General features: G+C 42.7%; 1 protein-coding gene across 1 annotated transcript; it reads right to left on the bottom strand.

Annotated features, from left to right (window-relative positions):
• Positions 1 to 477: 477 nt before the first annotated feature.
• RGS14 (regulator of G protein signaling 14) lies at positions 478 to 21,781 on the bottom strand. The gene is made up of 15 exons (XM_054977643.1): positions 21,654 to 21,781; positions 19,655 to 19,676; positions 19,050 to 19,204; positions 18,528 to 18,620; positions 17,406 to 17,549; positions 17,029 to 17,178; positions 16,789 to 16,909; positions 16,541 to 16,662; positions 14,627 to 14,830; positions 11,046 to 11,119; positions 9,280 to 9,406; positions 8,843 to 8,924; positions 5,979 to 6,037; positions 5,499 to 5,610; positions 478 to 1,205 (listed from the first exon to the last, which is right to left on the bottom strand). The coding sequence occupies exons 1-15, from the start codon at positions 21,696 to 21,698 to the stop codon at positions 877 to 879; spliced, it is 1,839 nt and encodes a 612-aa protein (XP_054833618.1). The 5' UTR covers positions 21,699 to 21,781; the 3' UTR covers positions 478 to 876.
• Between the last annotated feature and the right edge of the window lie 4,334 nt (positions 21,782 to 26,115).

Genomic DNA, 26,115 nt, shown 5'->3' on the forward strand with positions numbered 1-26,115 from the left:
AGGGGTTCCCAGAGACATTCCCAACAGGGGTGATTCTTGCATACAGCTGAGGCACATCCAGGCCTGCATACCTGACACTCCACTGGGTCTCATCAAACTTGATGGATGCACCTATTCATGTGCACAGGGAAATGCTTCATCCAGAGAAACTGCAGATGGATTTGGCTCCTGGAGATTAGGGAAGAAAAGGCTTGATTTCCTTTCTCTTCCTTATAGTCATCTTTCTCCAGTCACACATGTTGCCCCACAGGTCTATGGCAATACCATACATGAGAGAAGTGGAAAGATCCTAGGATTACTGGGGAAAGCTGTAGACTCCAAGCTGTTTTGACCCCACAAATCCTGCAGTTCACAGTGTGCACATAAGGAAACATCTGTCTGGAGGGCTCATATGTTCACCAGTGATCACCACAGCTAGCTGGAAATGTGTGTGCAAAAACTCAGAGACTCAGGATTAATTTGCAGTGTATCTTACATTTCAAAATGCTTTACAGAGAGACTTGAAAAATACATACTATATACAGGCATCAACACCACAAGCCACAGAGGTGCAGTTGCTGCTGGAGCGGCTGTGGGCAGTAGTTGTTTTACAACACAGAGCAACACCTTACAACAATCTGGTACAGCAAATGAGCAACACTGGTGTTTCCCTGCCCAGCCAGCATAGGCAGTTCCAAGGGGTGAAACTCAGTCAGAACATTAACCATACACACTTCCACTCTTGGAAGACAGGCTGGGGATCCCTAACATTGGGTGTGGGACCTCTGAAACAATCATATTCCTAGGCCAAGGAAGGAGTCTGAGAGGCAGGGCATGACACCACACCAGATATTAGACAAGAAGGATGTGGCTGTATGGTTAGGAACCTAAGATGGTCTAAACCTCTTGGCTGGGTGAGGGTGGGATGGGGATGGCTGATGTTTTCCCAGCAGCACCAGGTGATGATGGACATCCTGTGTTCCGCTTTGAAGTGGAAACTTGAGTCTTGGACCGCTCCTGGAACTGACCCTGGGAGACAGTGACCGGGGCCTCTGGTATACACTTCTTCTCCTGGACAAGGTTGGATGAGGATGGAATCTCATAAGAGACACCATCTTGTTCAGGCAACTGCAGGAAGTCAGGCAGTACCAGATCTTCTTTGGACAGGATCCCACGCTGGTCATTGACTCTGCAGCTCTGTGCGCGGTTCAGAAGCTCCACTAATGCTGAGGGCAAGAAAAAATTCATGGTAGGTCTGCCAACCTAATCTCCATCTAATACCTTGGTTCTGTCACTCTCCATATCAGCATCAGCATTCCGGTCTTTATTATTGCCCTACCTTGTGACACAGTTGCGCAACAAAATTTGCATCCATTTTATATCAATGTAAGCACTGTCCCCACGCCCCGCCACTACAAGAATCCTGAGAATTGTAGCTTGGTTAGGGGGCTGACAATTCTCTGTTATATCCCCAGCCCGTTGTGCAGAACTCCTGAGAGGGAAAGGTACAAGGGGGATAAGACAAGGGAGGAGAGAGACATGGCAATGCTACATGGTAGACTTACACTGTTTGCTAGTCTATTGTGTAATGATGCCTTTTCCATCTTTGCACTATCCCCTTTATGGTATTTTCTTGTTTCCTCTGTTGTACAAAGTTCTTTTCCTCCCCCCCCCCCCCTTCGGTCCATCAACCCATTTTTTCTCTTTAAGTCCATCTTGAACACCAGAGAGTAGTGTTGAGTAGTAGCTAAAAATGAACTGAGAAGTTCCTCAAGTCAAACCTCATCTGAGCCAAGAAGAGAGCAATCCTAAGCAGATCTACTTAAAATCCTACACAGATCTATTCAATGTAAAGTGTTCTTTGCATTCCACTGGATCTTGTTTGCTAAAGCAAGCCATTATTTTCTCAGCCTCTGCTAATTGTCCTCATCTGTAATATAAGGATGTTAATAGTGGCTTGCCTCACAGGGGTGCTGTAAAGATTGCTGAGATAAAGTATGTGAAACACGTAACTCTTGACATGGGCTATATCAAATGTTAAATATGACTACCAGGGTTGCCTGTAGTCTGTTCTAAAGTAATGAAAACTGCGCATCAGGAAAAGCTACATTTTGAAGCCCAAATCAATAAAGTACAATTTTCATAGTGTACTAATATTTACTTACAAAGTTTGCTAATTATGGGAAGGGACAAGTAGTGAGGTACTGAATTTTGACCCTGTGACAACTAGAAATCTTCCTTAGTTTCCCCTCCAGTTTCTGACATTAGCAGGTCTCGGCCATGTTTTTTTTTCCTCTTTATACTCTGAAGGGCTAGACTTTTAAAAGGGAAGCCAAGATTTTTGGGATTCTGAATTCTGTATATATTTCCAAACTGGATAATGTGAATGAGGAAGACATCCATCACTGCTGGAGATGTCTTTTTTTCAACAAAGCTGTAAGCTTCTTTTTTTACCTCCACTGCCACCTGACATGCCCAGCCCAGCCCAGCATCCTTCTCTTATCTTGTTAATTCCAATGGTAAACACTCTGGATAAGGACTCTGCCACTTTTATGATTGGTATCATTAAATAAAGTTAAACAGCAATAATAAAAAACATGCCTTGCATATGTTACTAACTAGATAGTTTCTCTTACAAATTATACATGCATTTGGTATTTTACTATAGCTTAGCTAGTATTAATTTCTGAAGGTCTATTCACATTAGCTCAAATTCCTGAATTCTCAGGGGGCAATATTCTCCCCAATGTTATTTAACATCTATATGTGCCCCTTCACCCAGCTGGTGTGGAGCTTTGAATTGGGTTGACACCAGTACACTGATGATACCCAGTCATGTTGATGGATGGATGGATTCCACCATGGACAATCGCTGAGGCTTTGGAGGCCGTGATTGGGTGGTTAAAACAGAGCCAACTGAAACTGAACCCTGTGAAGACAGAGGTTCTACACCTGGGCCGTGGGCTGTCAGGTTTGGCAATTCAGCTCCCAGCCCTTGATGGGCACTACTTACACCTCTGTCAATGATGATGAGCCTAGGCATGGTCCTGGATGCTGCCTTATCAATGGAGGCCCAGGTCACAGCAGCTGCCAGGTCTGTGTTCTTCTACATTTGTCAGATCGGGCAGCTTTTTCCCTACCATTCAACCCACAACCTAGCAGCAGTGATCAATGCAACGATCACCTCCAGGCTAGACTACTGCAATTTGGTCTACACTGGGCTGCCTTTGGGCCTGCTCCGGAAGTTGGAGCTGGTCCAGAATGCAGTGGCGCGTGTTTTGACCGAGACCAGTCACATATAACACCTGATCTGCACCAGCTGCATTGGCTGTCAGTGGAATTCCAGATCAGGTTCAAGGTTTTAACCTTTAAGGCCTTTAGCGGACTGGGACCGGCATGCCTGGGAACTGCCTTTGCCATATTTTTCCCAGGGGGTTCTCAGTTCAGCAGATAAACATCTACTAGTGATCACTGGCCTCAAGGAGGTTCGCCTTGCCTTGATCAGGGCCAGAGCCTTTTCGGCCCTGGCATCAACCTAGTAGAACTCTGTCTGTGGAGACCCAGGTCAAGTGGGAGTTGTTATCATTCAGCCAGGCCTATAAAATGGAGATGTTCTGCCAGGCATATGGTGGTTGAGGCAGACGAGCCACTCAATCAGCCTCCTGCCAAGTGGGGCATATGCCCCCTGGCCTCTGTTGCTCATCTGATAGCTGGCCATCCTGTCTCACAACTTTGCTGGCTGTGGATGTGCAATATGTGTGCTGCATTGAGGATGCTGTTTTAATTACCTGTATTATTGTTTATCTTAATTATTTATATGATCATTGTTTTACCCCTATGTATTTTAATTGTAGTTGTTACCACTCTAAGCCCGCTTGTGGGGAGAGCAGATTCTAAATCTAATCAAATAAATAAAAATTCAATGGCTAAAATTAGTTTGACTGAACTCATACCCTACCACTAATTTTGTTAGTCTTATAGGTGCTACTGGACTCTTGCTCTTTTCCACTGCTATAGACAGACTGAACTCAGTCACACAAATAGATTCTTTGTCATATATTATGTGCTTAAAGTCTGCTTAAATTGATGGCTCATCTTGGCAGCAAGTCAACCATGCTCTAACCTCATTGTAGCCTTTTCAGGATAGTCCCACAAGTCCTGAAGGAATGGCAATAGAGATTTATACACTTGTTATGAGGAGAGACAAGGAGAGGTCTACTGTGTAGATACTAGACATGGGCATGAACAGGGGGAAAAACCCTGAACGTGGTGTTTGTTGTTCATTGCCATCCACGAACAACAAACAACGAACATTGATGAACATGATCCTTTTCATGAACATGTTCATTGTTCGTTGTTCATGGGGGCCAGCAGGCTCTCCTCCAGCCATCAAGATCCCTACTGCACCACTCCCAGAAACCCTACCTGAGCAGGAAGCAGGAAACGTACCAATAATAAATAATAGCTTGGCCCCAGAGCCTGGCAGCAGCCCTGGAACTTGAAGGGGAAGATCCCTACCGCACCACTCCCAGAAACCCTACCTGAGCAGGCAGCAGGAAAGGTACCAATAATAAATAATAGCTTGGCCCGAGCCTGGCAGCAGCCCTGGAACCTGAAAGGGTAGATCCCTATCCCACCACACACAAAGAAAATTCAAGCTCCAATGCACTCACCCTTTATCTCTAACAGCAGCTGTCTCTCCCTGAAAGCCAGAGCTGGGAGCCCCCCTCCCCACTGGTATTTTCCTCTTGTAACAAATTTGGAGCTCCAGTCCACACTTGGAAAGAAGACCTGCCTGTCAAACTAAATTGGGCTTAGAATGGGGTTTCCAGGGCAACATTAGGAGTTCAGATAGAGTTCAGACAATCCCTGCCTGAGTTGCCATGGAATTGATTGCAGGTGCCAGACTGTCTGGCTTGATGAACAGCAACGAAGGAGGCTTGCAACGACCACCTGTTTGTTTAGAATGGGGCTGCACAAACAGCTTGTTCGCGAACAGCAGATTGAGCTGTATTTTTCGTAGTTGTTCATACTGTTGTTCATGCCCATCTCTAGCAGAGACAGCCATACTGTTATTTGTGCTTTTAAAAACAAAACAAGCAAGCAGAAATGCAGATGTGCACTTCAGTGCTACAAAGGCAAAATGCACAAGCTCAACTTTCTCTCTTTGAAATCAAGGAACTCAGAAGTACTTTGCTTGTCTGGATCATGTCCAGCCATACTAAATGTCACAATACTATTCAGATTGCATATGTTTGCATATATTTATAGGAATTCAATCAATCAGATTTATTTACAGTTAATAACCAGTACAGACTTTTAAAAAACGTGAGTATCATACACAAATGTATAGGAATTAATAAATGAAAATGTGTGCTAGTGGTTCTGCACAGACTAGTTCACTTCCATAGACCCCTGTCCCCCATCCTCCCCACTGATTACTCCCTGGTTAATAATCAGCATTAATTGACCTCTTTTGTCAGGGAAGGAAATGTCAAGTAATGTCAGTGATGACCTACCTTCCAGGTCATACGTGCGTCGGTTCTGGTTACTCCTGGTGAGCCTGGTGAAGGAACAGTGCATCTCTGAGAGTGACTCAGCTTCAGATTCTGTCTCTACAGAACTATCATCCTGGAACCATAGCAGGAGAGGTAGAAATTAGTGACACAGTATCAGAACAACCCAATGACGTGATCTCTGAAACCTTCTCCATGACCACAGTGGTGAATACAAACCATAAATAATGTGCTAAAAGTGTTCCCAGACTTTGTGTCACAGATACAAAGATTTCAAGGCTGGAAAACAAATTCTCTGTACATGCAAAATTAGAATAATCATGGAGAAGACTTGGCTAGAACTCCTCTGAGTTCAGTTTTCAATGCACAGGGAAGGATTTTTAAAAAGGCAGTAGCAATAGCATTCACTCATATGCTTCCCCTCTGCAGTCTGAATTAATACCATTCCTGCAACAGTTATCCTGCGTCTGTGGTCAAGCTCACCTCACTCTGCCCATGGGATGGGCTTGTTACAGCATGATTGACACCAACAGGTTTCACCTCTGCAATAAAACACATGGATATGAGATCTTTGTGGGTTAGGGGAGCAATGAATGGGATTTCTGGTGACAGTAGGAACAGGGCTGGAAGGCTGTGGTAACCAAGGTAAACTGAGGTAACCAAGTACAAACTGGTAGAGGCTTCCAAAAGGCTCAGGGTTTTCCTATGGATGCCAGCATGATAGAAACTGAGACCCTCAGAAAGGGGTTGGGAAAGCACTCTGTTCTCAGAGTACAGGGATCATAGACTGACTCATCTTGAAATGAGCAGCCAAGGTAGTGCTGATCTGTGTCTCTTGTCACAGTCCTATCTCAACAGGTAGGGAAAAGAAGAAAAATGTGTTTGCCGGTACACTTGGGATTAGGAAAGTCATAGGTCTGGATCCAGACTAAATTTTCCACTAACTGAGAGGGTTAATTTCTATCAGTTCTCCCTTCCTACTGCAGACCCTTGATTTGCCCCTCTTGCTGTTCCTGAGAGATCCCTTTTTAGCTGTTAGACCTCTCCTCACTGCTATGAGGGCTGTTTATAGATGGAATATCATAAACACCCTTTTCCATATATCATAAGTCCACGGCATTGCTTGGCCCAGAGTGGATGCCAGCCAGGCAGGAGCCTTGAAAATTACCAGAATGTGAGTCAGAGCAGCTGACTGACTGACGTCCCTCCATGCCCCAGAGAGAAATGCGTAACTTAGGACAATAAGATATCCCAAGAAACTCCTGGCTTATCAATGCCTGATCTCATTTCCTCGCACACACTCTTATCATATTATTCAGTGTGCAAGGGGGCAGGAGCAGTCCTGAAGCTGCCCCCCCCCATGCCTCAGGCGCCAGAAATCCTGGTGCCGGCCCTGCCTATAACTGGACTCCCTAGCCACCATTGAATGTGTGGGTGTTCTGGATCCACCCACACACCCCCAAATCCATTTTGGCTTCTTCTCCTCATGAAATGCTGGTCATTTTGCTGCCACCTCCATGAACCTCTATCTTTAACATGTAACTATCGTCCTCCCAAAACTGTTTTCTCCCCCTTTTCCTCCCTGATTCTTTTAGTTAGCCTTGTATGTGGGCTGTCTGTGATTTTGTACAGTTCCCCTTTTCTCTTTAACTAAAAAACCTTTCCAGTTGAAGATTAGACTGGCTTATTTCAAGAGTTCTCTCTTGAAATAAGGGAATACTCCCCATAAACATAGGTAGAGAATCCCAGCTACCCCTCTCTTGCTCGTCTTCTTTAAGCTAATTCTCCCAACTAATTAGGAGACCGCCTATTTGGGTAACACCCTGACCCCTAGCAGCAGCATTCTGGCGAGATCAATTGGTTGCAGCAAGATGGGGGCAGGGGAGAGGAGAACAGTTGTTTTCCACTACAGAAGTACCTTGCATGAAAAGTACAGTATTTCCTTCAATGGATGACTAGATTGTGAAGATGATGGAGTTAGCGGAGATGGTTAAGCTTACAGCTCTGATCAGAGAGAAAACACTGTCTACCTTTATGGTTAATTGTAAACCTCTTATTGACTTTCTGCATGAGACGAGAAAAAATGAATTGATGATCTGTGGATTTGATTTCTAAGAAGATAAATTTCTATTTATTAAAAATAAATAGAAGAGGCAGTATTGAAAAGGTAAATTTTATAGGTATTAAAGCTACAAGTATAATGTGTGTAAAGATATGATAGGTGTGGAAGAGGGAAAAAAACAAAAGTATTATTTTTCTTTGTTTTTTTCTTTAATTTTCATTCTTTTTTCTTTATTCCTTTTTATCTTTTCTCTGCCCTTTTTATTGGGCTTTTAATCTTAATAAAATAAAAAGTATTATAAAAAAGAAATACCTTGCATGACTGGAAAACCTGTAGAGGGTGAAGGCTAGTGCCTATAGGAAAGAGAGACTGAGGGATTTTGATCAAGATGGCCAGAGACCCGGGTATAATATTACATGACATCTGGTGAAATTGATGTCCGCTGATGTCTTGTTTACTCTCAGAACCTACCTAAACACATGACTACCCTGCATGTGAAGGGTTCTAAATTCACGTGCCTGTTGCCATTGGCTGCCTGCATACATGACAGTGGTCTGCTTTTCATTTGACTTGTTCATCATGAGCGCAAGCTGAAATTTTACACACCATTTAACACCCAGTATTGAATAGACTGGGCAGGGGGTGCAACATTTATTTATTATGAATTTATATTTCTGCTATCACTCATGACAAACGATTTATTCATTAATTTATTCAAATCACTGGTTCACCACCTTGCAAAATTATTTGTTTTTCCAATGTTGTGTACAAAAAACAATAAAATACAATAAAATAACAATATATATAAATAAAACAAATTGACAGAGTCGTTAAAAGAGAATTACAGATCAAAATATGGCTAGCATACTGAAAAGCAGCAGCATCTTTATTAAAAACTGAGGGAAATAAAATAATTTAAAAATGTAATAAAGGAGGCACCAGGCAAACTTCTCTGGAGAGGGTATTCCTTACCTTGTGTACTACCTCAGCAAAGACTCTTTCTCTGGTATTTACCCACCTTCACCTGGAGAAGGGTCTTTGAATGAGAAAGATGAGCTGTTCACCAAGGCTGGTACCATGAAAAGAACCACAACAAGCAAGGCAATCATGTACATTGGCCTTGATACTCCTTGGGATTTAGAAAGTAATCATTCCCTACCTTGAGACAAGAAAGGAGACCTTGTCTTAGCGTGAGTGATGCTGAGAAGTACACTAACTATGTGTAGGGATATTAAAAGGGCCAAGGGGACAAAATCTAAAATGTGTCCCTTTGACCTTTACATACCTGCATCTGACTCCAGCACAAGCTTCTGAGAATCCACTGTGCTGACCTTCTCCTCCATATTCAGAGCATGGAGCTCACCAGGCTGCAGGAAGTTAGAGATAAAGTCTTCATGCCAGGATGGACACTTGCATACATGTAGCAAAAGCAGGCAACTTCTCAACAAGAGGTTGAATGGACCTATCTATAGATTACGGGTCATAAAACATAACAGATGGGCTCTCAGATCTTGGTTATTCTTTTCTAGGATAGGGATCTGCTTCACCTGACAATGATCTATGTTTAAATGTAACAGCACTCTATCATGGACTCCAGTTTGGGCAACAATCCCTCCTGGCCCACCTCTTAACTCCTGAGGAACTAGGAGGAAAAATGAAGCCAAGCCTTCAGTTGCTCAGATTTCATTTTACTCATCCCACTTCTTTCAAGACCTCTCTCACCCGCCGCAGTAGCACCCGTGTGTCATCCAGGCCATACTTTCCCAATATTGGCTTCAATGCCTCTCGCAGTTGCTTAGTAGATTTTGCCATAATACGCACAGTCTTATTGATGGGTGTGATTTCCAACCTGTAGGGAGAGGAGGCTATCTGAACATCTCCCACGAGCATAGCACACAGCATAAACCATCTTTGCTTTTCAGGTATTGTGCATCCTTGTGATCTATCCCAGGCTGCTTCCACACAGACAATTTGCTCTATCCTGATTATTATAATGCAGCAGAGATTTGAGGGACAGCCACACAGCATCATCCTGCTTCTGTTCCCTTTCTGTCACCTTCTGTGGTTCCCCTCATTTGTTCTGATGTTTCTGGAAACATGGAGGTCAAATCTAGGGTTGACAACTCCAGCTTGGGAAATTCCTGCAGATTTGGGGGTAGTTCCTGGGAACTGTGGAATTTGGGGAGAGAAAGGAGCTCAGCGGGGGATGTGTTGCCATAGAGGAACTGATCTCTGGAGAGCAGTTGTAATTCTGGGAGGACCCCAGACTTGAGGTTGGTAACCTTAGTCAAGTTAAAGTTTCATGCAGTGTGGATTTCCTCACCTCCCTGCCTACATCTAGTGTCATTTCCCCTTCTCATTTCCTGGTGCCTGTCATTTCTGTGCTCTGCCAGTGGGCATTTTGCTAGTTTAAAAAAAACTGGTAGCACATATAGTGCTATAACACTCAAACAATGTACTATTACCTATTTTTAAGCTGGGGGAAAAGCCCTTCTTCCATGTGGGCAGGAAAGAAATGGTGGGTGCAAGGGAACTGAGAGAGAAACAAAGAGAGTGACTGTCCCAAGGTTATCCAGCAAGCTTCCATGCCTCTCACAGATGCAGAGTGTGGATATGAACCTGTGTCTGCCATATCCTAGTCTGACACTGAGTTTCCCAATGTAGATGCCACTGTTGCCACTATAAATCCCTTTGTATTCACAACAGCAATGAACCAACAACAGGGATCTCCCCTGTGCGGAAGGATGACAAGGTGCATCATCTTTCTGTGAGCCTATATCAACAAAGCTAATTGTCACCCATGAGCAGGATCACAGAAATTGAGAATAAAGGAAACCAGCAACGGATGGGGCCAAGATGCTATATGGGACCTTTATGGAACCCAAACTATGTAAAGTGAGACAAGGACAAGATAACCCATCTGGAGTTCTAGTGACTTTCTGAAATTAAATCCTAATATTTATCTGTGTGCAGCATATATGAAAGGATCTTTTTTTGATCTTGAGATTTGAGTTCTGAGAAGTGGAACTTATCCTGGGATGAACCTAATCCTGGTTCCTTTTAGCTTTGAAATGTATATATCTTTAATGTATATATTTATTTGTACCACTGAAAAACAGTTATCTCTAGATTGGCACAGACAGTGATCGCATACAGGTATCTGTTCAGGCACTGACAGTCTGCAACTCTTACGACTAATTACTCAGGTACTCTCCAGCCACCAAAACAAAAGCTGGGATCTGGAAGACTTCAAATTAGACTTCACTTAGCCAATGACATCAGTAAGCCTCATCATACCATGCATATTCCCCACAGAATCAAGTGAGACAGTTTTTGGGGAGGGGTGGCAAGAATGGATGGATTGCACTCCTAAGGCTGGGAGTCTGGGCCCCACATCAAGAAGGGTGAAGCAATATTTGTGCCTGTTGGGTGCAAGATACAAAAGCCAACACAGAGTAGGACAGGCCTAAAAGAGAGACTATACTCACTCAAAGCTGACTCTGGTCTCCAGCTTCACCTCCTGGTCCATCAGGACTAAGCTGTCTTGGTTCAGTGCCAGCGGCTTAAAAAAAAAAAGACCAAGCAAGGCAGATATATTAATATAGTGGGAAAACTCTTATGTACTATTATATGTATACATTTCAGTTTATGATATATACAATTTTTGAAAAGTTGCAGAATAAGATAACATAATATACATGAATAGTGCTATTAGAAAAAAGGTAGCTTTAATAACCCAGTATCAAAAACATATTATGAGACACAGCATTCCTGGTGATGCTAGCCTTTTCTTATATCACATTGTAATGATAATATTCCTATGAGTTGGTATGACATCACCTTCCAACATGAGTTTCATAGTGTTGTCATATATGTCATCAGTGCTTTTCTGCATTCATTATGAACAACATTGCCCAGTGATCTCTGAATTCTTTCTGCTGGATCATATTTTGTTTTTATTTTTCTGGGCATATTTGTCTCAGATATTTTGGAAGAATATTTTGACTTGTTGATTTGTGTATTTGGGCAGCAGTGATTTAACTGTCTGTAAACAGAAAGAGTTACTGCAGTGTACTGGGAAAATAAACATGAATCTTGAGGCACCACAAAGCTTTTATTCCAGCATATACTTTCATGGATTACAGCCAATTCTTCAGCCATCATGAGTGGATCCTCATTATACAGACATTTCATGAAGGAGATATTTTTTTTTAAATCCTACGTGGTCAAGGACCATGACATTCATAAAATGCAGAGAGAAATGTAATTATATAAAATTCAAATTTAATCAAGAAAAATGCCAACACCAATCCCTAGTTATGCTAAGCTAATAATTGTAACAGGTGGATGTAACAGGTGGGGAATCTCAGATTTTGCTAAGACATTTGATACTACAGTGAGATAAAATATAAACTCCCTGTTTATCTGGTGGGGTAGGGGTGTCAGATTATATGAAGGGAGAGAACTGAACAAGGAAACCCATCGTGTAAGGCAGAAATCCTTAGTGCATTTGTAAAGCAAAGATTATTATAAATCCACCTTCCTGTTTCGCCATCAACTGATTCAGAACTGCATAAAACTACATTTTAAACTGCCTTTTCATTTCTCTCACATGTACACATAGTGGGAGAGGGACATGTGAATTTGCTTGTGTCTATATTTACTGTTTTTGCTATCTTCTCAGCCCTTCTTTCATGTACGGGGGTCTAACAATACTGATAGTCCTTACAGGATTATTCAAAGGGTAACAATAAAGTATGTGAAGTATACTAAGATTCATAAAGTAGTATGTAACTTCAACGTTTTGTTATAAATTCTCAATAACAACAACATGATTGTTAAAAAGAATTTGGCATTTGTAAATGGCTTAAACATGAAGTCATTTCACACCAATCTTTTCTGTAACAAGAAACTTTGCTGAACTAATTTAATTAAGAAAAATCACTCATGATTCTATATAAATCTCATAATCAACTATCAGCAGAAAATGCTTTGCCTTTGACAAATATGCTTTGGAAAGTTGATATACGATCAGGATGGCTATTTGGGGCATATTGGGGATATCAAATATTCCTCTCTATCATGATGATAATTCCTAATGGGTAAATAGGTTAGTCAGCAGCAGCAAAATAAAACAGGAGTTACTGATACTTTAGAGACAGCCTTTGTGTTGTGAATATATCTGCATTCACCTAGGCCGATTCCAGATGACTAACCTTAAGGCGTTTCATGCCGCCCTCTTCCGGATCGCGACGGGGAAAATGCGAAACATCGCGTTTCCTCACGCGAGTTTTGCGCAACAACGCGCAAAACTCGCGCGAGGAAACGCGATATTTCGCATTTTTCCCGTCGCGATCCGGAAGAGGGCGGCATGAAACGCCTTAAGGTTAGTCATCTGGAATCGGCCCTAATCAAGGTACACTTCAAACATCTGATGAAGTGAGCTCTGACTCATGAAAGCATATCCTGAAATAAATTCTGTTAGGCTCCAAAATGCCACTGAATTCCTGTTTTATTTTATCTTTAGCAGTTTGCAAAGTGGCACAACTAAAGTGACCTATAAGGCCTTGTGTGGACTGGGGCCAGAGTACTTAAGGGACCATCTCTCCCCGTATATTCCCTGGAGGACCCTCCGATCGGGAGAAAAACAACTGTTATCGGTCCCTGGCCTCACCTCGACTAGAGCAAGGGCTTTCTCAGTCCTGGCTCCTACCTGGTGGAACGCTCTGTCTACTGAGACCAGGGCCCGGCAGGATTTACTATCTTTCCACCAGGCCTGTAAGACAGAGTTGTTCCGCCAGGCTCATGACTGAGGTGGGGCTTCCACTGGCCAGAGGATGCAACATCTACCCCCCTCCCTGTGAAAGTTGCCCACCACTGTTTGTTTTTCAGCTGCTGTTACTGTGCTGCTATATCCAGTTGTACTTCTGTATTGTTGGTTATTAGTTGTATTGCTGCCGCCAGGCAAAAGAGTGCTGTTAATTTTATATATTTTAATGTTTTAATATGGAACATTTTAAGGTTGTTATCAACCCTGAGCCCGCTTGCGGGGAGGGCAGAATATAAATATGATATAAATAAAATAAAGATTTGCATTTCAGAGAAAGTGAAACTACTCAAGAGCATGGCCAAACCCTAAGGCAAAGAAAGATTCCTTTTGAACTGAATTAGATTTGATAATTTAGGGATTCCAACTCCAGCTTGGGAAATTCCTGGAGATTTGGGGGCAGAGTCTGAGGATGACAGAGCTGGGGAGAACAGAGAGCTTAGCAGGGATGCGATTCCGTAGAGAGTGCCCTCTGAAGCTGCCAGGGGAACTGATCTCTGTTGCCTGGGATCAGTTGTAATTCCAGAACTTTAGGCCCCACCCAGAGGATGGCAACCCTAAGGTACTTGAAGGATATGGTGTCCCTAAATATGCAGTCATTTTCAGACATAATATTAAAATTATTTTTTACTGATCGTGTTACTACAGTGGTAATGTAGAATCTATATTATCTAGAATGTGTATATGACTTGGAAGAATCGTTTTCTGCACTCTTGGCTTGCATTAACATTCACATGTCACCTAGATAACACAGAAAAGGCTCAAAGGTGCTATTAATATCAAGTGAAAATGCTCCAGGAAGCTATTACACAATGGTTGTGTCTCAGATTTGTAGAACCTGTGGTCATAAACAGATCTACTAGAACAGTGATACCTTGATCCAATTTCCAGGCAGAGAAACAGTATGCCCTTTCTACTCTTATGTCAGTATGCTCTCCACCTAAATGAACAGTTGTCTTTCCATCCAGATTATTACCCTCCTCCCTGCCTGGGCAATGATTGAGAGGGAAAGACCCATGGTCACTGCAGCAGCATGGATTCTGGCTGTGGTGAAATTTTAACCAGGGACTTCCCAATTTACAGCTCACATGTGAAGCCCCTAAGCTACACCGACAGATTGTACACTACTTCTGCCAGAAAACAGAAATAACAGACGTCTCAATCTGAGTTCTACATAGCAAGTAGGTACACACCACATCCTTCTTCTTATATTCTTCCCTTTTCTCTGTAGGTTGGGCCTACCTTCTCATTCCCTGCAAGATAGATCTTGATATTGGGCAAGTGCAGGCCACGCCGTTCACAAATTCCAGCCAGCATCTCCTGGATGGAGAGGCCGGGACGCACAGGGACCAGAGAAGCAGTCCCATCAGGCAGATAAATACAACAGTATTTGACAGGTTGGTTCTGATTGTCAGATTCTGGACCAGTCAGGCTCTTCCTGTGGCTCTAGAGAGAAGAGAATTATACACTGTTACCTTCATTTGTAAACAGCTTGAGCTAGTTAGACTGGCAGGTTAAAATCTCAGAGTCCCCACTAGAGGACTTCCTCTGTGAACCTCTAATACATAATACTTTTTTTGTTGTGTCTGCTGCAGCTTTAAAGAAGAAAGGTTTAGTGTAGCTCTCTTCTAAGAATGTAAGAAGAGCCCTGCTGGATCAGACCAAAGGTCCAATCTAGTCGAACATCCTGCTTCCAACAGTGGCCAGCCAGATAACAGCCCCCACCCTATTTGCCCCCACTGTCTGCACTCAAAGTAATACTGTCTTCAGATATGGAGCTTCCAGTTAGCTATCATGGCTAATGACTGTTGATAGATCTATGCTCCAAGAATTGCCTTCTAAAGCTGTCTAAACAAATGACCATCACCACATCTTGTAGCATCAAATTCCATAAATTATGTGTAAGAAGAAGTACTGTCCTCAACCCACTCCCAATTGTAGTATCTTCTAGATAGGGGCTTGATAGATGAAAGCATCCAAATATAATACCTGACTCTCCCTTCACCTTCAGGCTGAAATCCAGAATTTTATCACTTCAAACTACCAATTCATGCTGTGTAATGTGTAGATCAGTTCCAATGCCTGTATGTTACATAATCAGTCAGAATTAACATTCCTTGTTTGTATCTCCATGAGCTCCCACTCTCTGTGGGCAGCCCTATTAATAGATTCTTCCCTGGGTCTGCAATCGATGATGTCAATGCAGCACTCCGTTCTTTTACATGTCCGCCACAAATTAACACACACTTTGTTTTCTGGCATTTATTCTTAGATCAAAAAGATCCATTTAGTCATTTCAAAAGCAGGTCCTCTGGGCACACTTGCATGTGCACACACATTATCTTCAGAAAGAAAGACAAACACAAAAGACCAGGCCTCTTTGCTCCCAAGAAGCAGGTTTCATTAGAAAATGCCTTGAGACAGTCTTAAATAACCTCCATTATGCAGATCTGGCAACCCTATGGCAATATTCCAAAGCTCACACATCCTCAACACACATGCACCCTCAACTGTCAAGGGGTCTCTTTGCAGTAATTCCTTTCCAGAACTAATTTCACTCTCAGCTCTCATTTTATTGGAGGTTGTATTTAGGAGAGGGCAGACGAGTCTCCACAAGCTGCTCCAAAAGGAATGTCTTCTCAGCAGTTTGCTGCTAAAATACCCAAACTGCCTCAACAACAGTCACAGAATTCCACATTGTGGAGAACTCCTCCACACGACACTGCTATAGCCCATTATAGATTGTGTGGGGGCTGGGTAGGACCTATGGTGACAGTCACGACATAATGTTAGGTGAGAACCATGCACCCACACGGTAATAAAGGGAGTCTGACCAAATTTGTAGGATATGCATCAGCACCCAAATTCTCCAGGCTGAAGTATGGTACACAGACAGCAGAATGAGAGTAGAATGCATTTCAGAATATAGGTGGTGAAATGTCCTTTTTGAATGCTCCCTTACATAAAAACTCACTGCATGTAAAAAGCTAGCACAGCACACAGATATGTTATAGCCCATCTTATTCACTGTTGTGCTATTTCCCATTTGCAGATGGCTTTTAAGAAAATGGATGGAGAGCTTTCTAAAATGTTCTCTAATTCTCTCACCTTGTGTGTTGCAGGTATAGGGAAGGCCTGCATTCTGGAAGCACTTACCTCTGTCTGGGAGCTGCTAGTTGCACAAGATGACAGGAAACCCAAGTCCAGGCTAGCAGAGGAATTCAAAGAGCCTTGGGATTCACGCCACAGGGATGGCCCTTCACTACCATTTCTCTCCTCTAGTAAGACAGACAATCAGGGTAGATCAGGTACTTAAGAGGACACATGATCCTTGGCCACAGTGCAATTTTTATCCACAGATATCCCCGAATGTACAATGGTTCCACTTTCAGCTTTTGACTCACCTCCCCAGGGACGTTCCTTACGGTCTGCTTTCCGGAAGGATCTCCTAGGACTCCTACTGCCCAAGTTGCCAGCCGCCTCTACACCCAGTGGCAGTGACTTCCCTGCCTTTAGTTTTGTTTTCTAGGGGAAAGTCAGAGAGAGCATTAGCTAATGACACGCTGGGCATGATTAGGAGAAAATGTGAAATGGATATCCCTTAAATTCCCTAAATGCCACATTACTTCCACTTTGCTCTCTACCTTTCCATGATCAGATGGAGGGCTGCCACTTCGAGAGTGGGGCCTCAACTCTGGCAAAGGCTGTCCCTGGCTCTCAGCCCTTGCACATGCTTGGTACAGCGGAGACTTGACAAATCGTGCATAGCTATCAAACTTCATCAGGTTGAAGATCTGAAGCAAAAAATGTTGAGTTAGTGCTATCACTCGCCCTGTAGCACACAGCCCTCCCATGTTATCAGCTCTTTCAAGCAACTTCATCAAAAAGTGAGCAGCAGAGATAGCTACAAAGCAGCATATTCCAAATTAGAGTGGAGGAGCAAATGGTGTCCCCTGGCTCCAACTATATCTTTCCTCACAGACACATACTCCATGTTCTAGGGGAGGTAGACAGCTCTCACCTGGAGTTGCTGGACATTAAACATTTCAGGAGTGGGAGCAGCCAGCATCTCTTCACCAATCCATGCTTGTCTGTCAATGTTGACTGGACTTACTGAATGACTTGACAGGAATTCATCATAGATCCTCCTAGCCTCCTGAGCCAGCTATGGGGGAAAGGGCATAGGATGATAGCCAATAGTGCAACTATTACCAGCTTGGCCTCACCTTAGAGAAGCAGAAGTACCACCCAGCACTGCTGCTATCTGTGCCACCTCTATTGTAGGGCTGCTATCAAGGTGTGGCCTGGAGTTCTCGCAGAATTGTGACTGAACTCCAGACTAGAGAGCTCAATCCCGCAAGAGGAAATGGCAGATTTGAAGGGCAGATTCTTCACATCACATGCCCAGCGAGCTCCATCCCTTCCCAAAATCCACCCTCCCCAGGCTGTGCTCCCAAGTCTCCAGGATTTTATCAAGGTGGAATTGGCAAACCTACTCTATTGCCATCCTTGGAACAGTATGCAAGAGAAAGAAATTCTGCGTGCTTTTATCTCATTGGGTGGTACATGTTTAATGTACTTAGTATTAATTTGGCTGAAGAATTCAGCATTCTGAGAATCCCATCTTTCATTTTAAAATTAAGTTTCTAGGCTTCATGACTATGCAGATAGATCTGAAAGTATATGGGCAATGCTTAATAAAAACATTTTTTCCAGTGGGACTTCCAGATATCAGGTGTATGGAACTCCAATGCCCCTCATAGCTTCTTGTTTTTTTATGATTATCAAAAGCAAAATAAAATACAGAAATAAGATTTTCTTGGAAAGTAATTTGTCTTCTCTTAGTACAGAATATTCAGGATCCTGTTCCATACAGCCTGGAGGGCAGCTGTCATTCTTCTTGCCTTGATGCCATCTCCCCTCCTCACAATGACAATGTGTATTCTGATCGTGTCACAAATGAGCTACAAGCATCATTGAATCTTTTCCTTCCCGAGAATCTCAGCTTTTGTTTTACAAACCACTTTCTAACCCTCATGTTTTTTAAAAAGTTTGAACATTATATTCAGTACATATGACCTACACTAGTTTGTATAATTCATTCTGAGTGCAAATTTTGGAGATTACGTGGCAACCCTCTTACCTGTTGGGTGCTACTAGCTGGGATCTGTTGGAACCGTTCACACGCTTGCCAGAAATATACATTCTCAGCACTAAATTCCTTCTTCAGGAATTCCTGTACAGAGAGAGATCAGAATGATAATTGTCCACCTCTGATCTAGAATTGTCTATCTCTGATCCAGACAATTGTCCATCTCTATGATAGTCAAGAGAGTCAAAGAGTCCAGGTGGTATTTAGCCAACTTAATATGTTTCCTAACAGTGCATAATTCCCAGGCAATATAGCAGGTGTAAACTTGATATAAGATTAAACAGAAATCTGTATTTGGAGGAGTTCACAAGGAGCAGAGAACTGGTTGCCAAGGTGTGAGAAGGGCTTGGGAGAGGAGGCAGCATGATTCCAAGCACACAGCAGTAATATGGCACTAAATAGGCTCCATGTACATAGTATAGAAGAGAAAGGTCATCAAGAAAGAAATAGAATACAAGACACAGAGTGCAGAGGGGTAGAAGAAGACAAACAGAGGTATGGCATGGAACTTACTGTGAAGTAGGCAACACCAAGTCGGTCCTGCAGCAATGTTTCAAATGACTCAGCCCAACGGGCTACGGATTGCCCCAAGGAATGGGAGACACTCTGGCTACTTGGCAAGCTGGCCACACTGTTATTACTACCCCGAGTCCCAGAACTGTTTAACTCTGTTAAAAATAGAGATAATTCAGATGCTTCACAGGCACGGTTGCTGCCTACATCCCAAGCTCATCACAGCAACAAAACCCACAATGGCTGGGAATGACCGAGTAGGGGTCAGCCCAGTTTGTATGGCTCTGTGTTGATAAGTTTCTGAATTCTGAAAAGACTTATGGCTGGAAATGGCAGACCTAATTTCCCAGGCAAACCAAAACTCCTGCAACATTACGGCCAAAATTGTTTTACAACAAGTAGCAAGACAGTTAAAAAGTGTTTTATTTGATTCGGACTTTGGAGTGCTAAATTACTGATGAATGTTGACCACGTATTTCTCTTCTATTCCCTATGACTCTACCAAACTTCTCACAAGTCCATACATCCCGATAGTGAGCAAAGACACCTCAGGCTTTTAATCTCAAGTTTTCAACATCACTCCCCAACACAGAGACCCAACTTACCCCCATCTGACACAGCCAGGCCCTGCAAAAGAAGAAGAGAGATCAAAAAGTTCTTGGAAGTAGAGAAGAACCCAGGCAGAAGCAGTCCTGAGAAGAATAGATAGTACATTTTTATCCCACTGTTCTTCCGACAGCAGAGTGGTGTGTATCATTTCCACCCCCTGCCCCCATTTTACCTTTCTAGCTCTTTATGAAGTAGATTAGACTGAGATGGTGTGATGGGGATCTGAACTTGGGTCTCTCCGAGATTCTAATCACTGCACCACACTGACTGAAGGAGGTTCCTCCCTATGCATTAAAAACCATAGGACGCTTCCTCATACACAGGTACAGGACAAGTATCTCCTTTCACAGCAGTCTCAGCCTTAGAATGGCTTTACCCCATACCTATATGCTATTACCCCATACCTATATGCTACTATCAAAGCCACCAGCGAGTAACACAAGAATATGTGCTGGAGAAACGTTGATGCCTTTGACAAGAACATGGTTACTGCCTAGATGCCATTGTTTTTAAATAAAGTTGCAGGCTTTGCCTAGCCATTTTTCCAGGCCCATTTCTGCTGGTATAAGCCAAGATCAGTAGTATTTAAAAGATTATTCTGTGTATAATAGAAGCAGCAAAGAACCACAGCCAGGAACTTCATCACAAGGACCATTCAGATACTACATCTTACCAACCTACTCAGACAACAATGCCTAGACAATTGTTAGTGATATCATTAACCCATGCTACCAAGATGACATGTTCTATGTTCTAAACTAGGATTTCAGGCTAGGTATTTTAGATCACACAGCCTTGAAAAGAAACAAACACAGCCTTGGAAAGTGCATACCAGCTTGGTCCTCCCTGAACTGGCTTATAAAGCAGCCATTTTCTCTAAAGACTCACATCTGGCTATATCCAGTGGGGATGAATCTGTCTCAATGCTACCTAATAGGGGAAAATTCCAGAATACACTATCCCTGAGCGTACATCTGAAATTTCTATTATGCTTGGAACTACAGGATAAGCTTCCATGTGTCAAAATAAATTTATCTGCAGATCAGATAGAGATAACTCTGAAGGATTCTACCACATACTGATGTGAAGTTGCCTCTCCTTCCTGTCAAGTACAACTAAAAGCCATGGCTACTTTCTAAGCAACTAATTAGGCTTCTGGGCTTGGTTCTTAATATTTTCCCCATTGTTACCTGCAGAGTCCTGATATTCCATAACAAGATTACTTGAACAAATATCTACCACTTCCCCCACATCTAACCTGCAGCTCCTTGCTTTTGTTTTGCTCACCATGTGAGACTCCCACACACAGTTCTGTCAGCTCATCTAATCTGATTACAGCCCTTCCTTGCCTTTGTGGCTGCCAGTCATGCTTAGTTGTGCAACATGATATCAGAGTCTCACACGCCAGCAGTGTCTCTGTGTACTCACAGCACTGCACTTTGGTGCAAGCTAGAATCTCTAAAAAGCACCTTGATTCTGCAGTTCACAGAAGTGCTCACAGTAACACCCAATGTGACTTTAAAAACAATCCCTGAACAAGGGGAGTAAGTTGCTGTAAAACAGATCTCTTGCTTTGTTACACAGACCACAATGTGCTTGTACTTCTACAAGTTAGAACAAATAAGATTGGACAAACAGGATATAACTGGCTGAAAAGAAAGCGAGCTTTCTGTCATAACATCCCAGTCTCTCCACTGTAAGAAAATTTACAGTTAGTGCTTCCCCTATAACTCCTTAGATCTTAGTGATCCTTCAAAGCAAAACACCCTAAAAGTTGCAGCTGGCCCAGAGACTCTGCAGGGCAAAAGCCACTGAATTTAGTCTTCTTGGAGAAATAACTACCCCACCTTCAAATGCAAAGATTATAGAAAGCTGCTTCCTTGGAGCATCCTTTGCTAGGGTTAGAGGAAACAGAGAAAACCTGGTTTTCTAATGGCCTCAGATTATCCTGTGGCCTCTGGCCCATCCCCCCCCCCCAGCACCATACTCACTCACCATTCGGCCATTTTGGACACCCAGGTGTTTGGGTTTTCCCAGCATGCCTCGTACTGCTGTCACAGGTAGTCCCTTAAACCCAGGACCATCAGCCTAGGAGAAGCCCCTCCCTGAGGCTGCAGCTTGGCCTTCAGAGCATCCCCGGTAGAGAGAGAAAGGAGGAGTGCAGCCGCCTGCCACGCTCACAGTGCTGCACTCACTACCTCTTTTCTCTACCACAGGAAGTGTCACTATGGAAACCAAAACCACAGCTCAAAATGGGGTTTGGAAGAGAGACTCCCTCTCTTTGAGAGCAAAGTCCCACACCTACAGCCTAGGGATCTCTAAAATGGCCACGGCAGGGGCAAAAAATTATCAGGAAATCCTCTGTTTCCTGATAAGGAACCTTGAGCATCTTAAGCTGAAGCCAAAGACATTTCCTGGCATCCGAAACAAGGAACCCCCAGAGGCAGGAACTGAACAGATGCAAGCAAGGTATCAGGGCATGTTTCAGAAAAACTGTAGAAGGAGAAAGAGTGAGAAGGCAAGAGGTGGTTGGGGACACTCTGTGTCCAGTCCTCAGCACAGAAAAGTAGAAACATCAAAGAAGATCCTGCGAGTCACCAGGAACATTTGAACTTTGTATCATTAACAACATTTGCAGCAATGAGGCAAAAGGGATACTAGTGACAACCAAACCTGTTGAATAAAATCAAGGTGGGGAAATGAAAGGGATATTGTGTGTGCATGGTGTCTCTAGTTCGCATAGTGATAGATGTGATATCCAGTCCAACTGTTTGATACAATGCAGGGATAAGTAACCATCCACAGCATTTCAGCCAGACTTGACCCCTGATGCAACTTTACCTAGTTCCTACCAAATTTTAATCAGCGTGGTAAAAAATAGATCTCTTAGGATTACACTTTATGGATTCATTTTGCTAATTGCAGCACTTTCCTTCAGAGCAAGGAGCTTAATGCTGAAACATGAGGTTCTTCTACTGGCAGAAAAGCCTTTTATGTCAGGACTGCTTGTACCAGGAAAAAGTGGGATCCAATCCATAGTTTTGCTTGTAATGAATCTCCATATGCATTTCACATAAATGTTATGGTATCGTTATCTTGTGCATTTTATTTGTTTGTTTGTTTATTGACATTATTTATAATCTGCCTTTCTCATTGAGACTCAAGGTGGATTACACAGTGTGAGTCAGTATCAGTACAGTTATTTAAATAACCAATGTAATTAGGTATATAAACACAAATTTGCAAATATTTAAAACTAGCAAGTATCTAATACAGAGTTGAAGAAATGCTTAAAAAGAGCATAAGCAATTCTAAGACTGACATATTACAATTTATAAACTATCTAGTAGGATCATACTTACAGCAACAGACAGTACATAGAAGTAAAGTCTACAGTCCCTATCCCTTTATTTGTGCATCTCTTTGGGTCTCTCTACAGTACAACCATCCTATCTGAGTAAAAAGCCCTCTTGAATAATTCAGTTTTACATTGTTTGCTGAAAGCCAGGAGAGTGGGCGCTTCCCTGACCATTTCAGGTAGGCTTTCCATAGGGTGGGGGCCACCAGAGAGAATGTACATGTACAGGCAGCTGTTGATTTTGCCCATGCGCAAGGTGGCAAATTACAGACACTTTGCTTTTTGAGGAAGTACGTTAATTCCTCAGCACCCCTGCTGATGATCTCACACCTCCAAAGTGCAAGTGTTTGATGTCAGCTATATTATACAGGTTGACCATTCATGAGTAGTCTAGATTTTTTGATGCTTGGACTAGTGCCTGAAGAATATAGTGGCCCCTGATCTAATGCAATACCATTAATATGAATAAGTAAATCTGAATGTGCTGGAGATTCTAGAATGCAACGTAAACACCTTGCAATAGATGTTACTCCCCATTGGGGGGGGGCATTACAGTTAACACTGAAGGTAACACTAGAGGAGACAGAATCCACCAGGGAGACGCTTATGCTGTAAACACTCCCAGAGTTGCATGTAGAAGTGTGTAATCAGAGCACTCAGAGGAGGACTGGGTTTTATTAAACATCTACAGTCAAATTGATCACATGCAAACAGAGCATAAAATGGCTGTATATAGAATCTCATCCTTGATTTAAATCATCCTGACTGTAGGGGTCCACTGGAATAGCCTGTCATAATAATACATGTTATTTACTTAAGCTGTATGTACCTCTTATGGTATTTTTTAACATACTGTTTTCATTAGTAAACAACAATTTGCGGGACCATAAGGAATGAGGTGGGAATTATTTGGAAATCAGACTTTACCCCCTCAAAATCTCCCCTGCAGAGATTCCTTAAAATTTTCTGGGACTTGAGTAGGCATATTTCCCTTCCTCTCTTTGTCTATTTAACTGACATTTAGCAGCTCTTGATATCCCTGCCTCTTACAGCATATTCAGCTTTCATTACGCTATTTTTCTTTGGAAGGCATGAGTGCGTGTCTTCATCTTTTGGTTAATTTACAAGTCATATTTTTCTGCATACATCAGAGAGTGGGTCCTCTGAGCACACGGAAATAGCTTTTGTTGCAGCTTTCATGATTCTATTGGGGGCCAGCCACTTTATTTGGAGGAGTGGTGAAAAGGTCATCACATGCCTCCACAGTACTAACAGCAGTTCAAGAGTTCACTATTTCTGTTAAGACAGTAGATGAGATGGGGGCAAGGTGAGATGATAATCACTTGGCAGGGCAATAGGGTTGCCAGCCTCCTGGTAGTGACTGAAGATCTCCAGGAATTACACCTGGTCTCCAGGCCACAGAGATCAGTTCACCTGGAGAAAATAGCTACTTTGGGGGTGGACTCTATAGAATTATGCCATGCCAAGTTCCTTTCCCTCCCCAAACCCCACTTTCTCCAGGTTTCTCCAGATTTCACCCTCAAGATCTCCAGGAATTTCCCAACTTGGAGCTAGCAACCCTACAGGGCAAAGACTGGCTTTAAAATTCCATAGCACCAGCACAGCTACCATGCCTAGTTCCTTGAGAGAGACTGCTGCCCCTTTTGGGTTTAGGTTACTTCCATACAGCTAATATGATGATAGCCTGGATGGGTTCTGTACCATACCAAGACTTTCATCCTAAGCCCACATTTCTCACTTCCCTCTGGCCACAGCGGCTGCAACCAGTGTGCCCTTAACCTGTTATTAGATATGCAAGCTGTAGCCTCTAGAACACTTAATGCAATCAGAGCAAGAGACGACAGAACAGCTCCACTAACAAATTTGTCTGCATTCCTCAGGTTTTTTGGACAAAGATTGTGGGTGGTTCTTTCCCACTTGGCTATGTATTATATCTATATATAGTTCTTCAGCAAGTGTTCAGTATTCATGCTTGATATTCCAACAAATTTTAGGTTACATGCAGCATTCATTTTTAGTATTTCTGCAATCAAGACACATTTTTCATGTTTTATTCCTATGCTTCTTTAGTTCCCATGTTGTTAATTTGGCTTGTGTTCTTCATGGAACATTAGTCCATACATGTAGTATACTTGCCATCTTTTCCATATACTTAATGCATTGGATAAAGTAGTCTGTAGTCACAAAAGCTCATACCACGATGAATTAGGTAGGGGGCTTCCCTAATAATCTGAAGTTTGGGGAGGGGATTGTGCTATAGTTACCTATTCAGTTTAGCGCAATTTAGAGGATTTACCCTGCCTAGTAAATCTGTTGCTGCGAAAGGCATTTCCCCAACCTCCTCAACTGGTGTTGAAAAAATTGACAATTTACAAAGGCAATTATTTGAACAGAAGCAGGTGATTGTGCTAGTGCTATCTGGGCACCTTCAGAGGTTTGGTGTTTAGGCTGCAATCCTAAAAACACTTAGCTGGGAATAAGCTCTGCTAAAAAAAAAAAAGGACTTCCTGAGTAAACCTGTACAGGATTGCACAATAAAATTGTTTGGTTTTACAGCTACCTGGCAAGAAAAAAAGACTGATGTATGCTATTGATTTGGAGGACTTTTTCTGTTTAAAAGAGCATAACTACCTGTTTTTGCACTTGCTTCCCTGCCCCTCCACTTATATGTTTGTAAATAAGGAGACATATCTATCATTTTATGTTTACAAGGATTGCCCCAAATTTCCTACTTTTGGGGGAAACTGGAAGGTATGAGATTGCCGAAGCTGCTGACAGTGAGCAGAGGAACCCACTCAAGCACAGAATGTCATTTAATCATAGAATATTACAAATTAAGAACCAAAGAAGAGCATTGCTGGTCCAAAGATTCAACCCACACCCCGTTTCTCACAGAGGCCAGTGGTTGCCAATCCCAATGCACCCAGTAAACTGACAAGATTGGCCCAGAGGCCAAATCTCCCCTTTGTTACTGTCCCCAGCAGCAATGATATTCAGAAGTGATGGAGCTATCCTCCATGAATTTGTCTAATATTCTTTTAAAGCCAGCTAAACTAGCAACCACTACAACATCTTGCG

Source organism: Eublepharis macularius, chromosome 4, assembly GCF_028583425.1.
Source record: "Eublepharis macularius isolate TG4126 chromosome 4, MPM_Emac_v1.0, whole genome shotgun sequence".
NCBI lineage: Eukaryota > Metazoa > Chordata > Lepidosauria > Squamata > Eublepharidae > Eublepharis > Eublepharis macularius.

Coding starts and splice junctions, on each gene's coding strand:
- RGS14 (XM_054977643.1), bottom strand. CDS start 21,698: ATGCTGGGAAAACCCAAACACCTGGGTGTCCAAAATGGCCGAATG. Junction 19,677..21,653: donor GTGTCCAAAATGGCCGAATG/GTGAGTGAGTAT, acceptor CTTCTTTTGCAG/GGCCTGGCTGTGTCAGATGG. Junction 1,206..5,498: donor ACGCACGTATGACCTGGAAG/GTAGGTCATCAC, acceptor TCTTGCCCTCAG/CATTAGTGGAGCTTCTGAAC.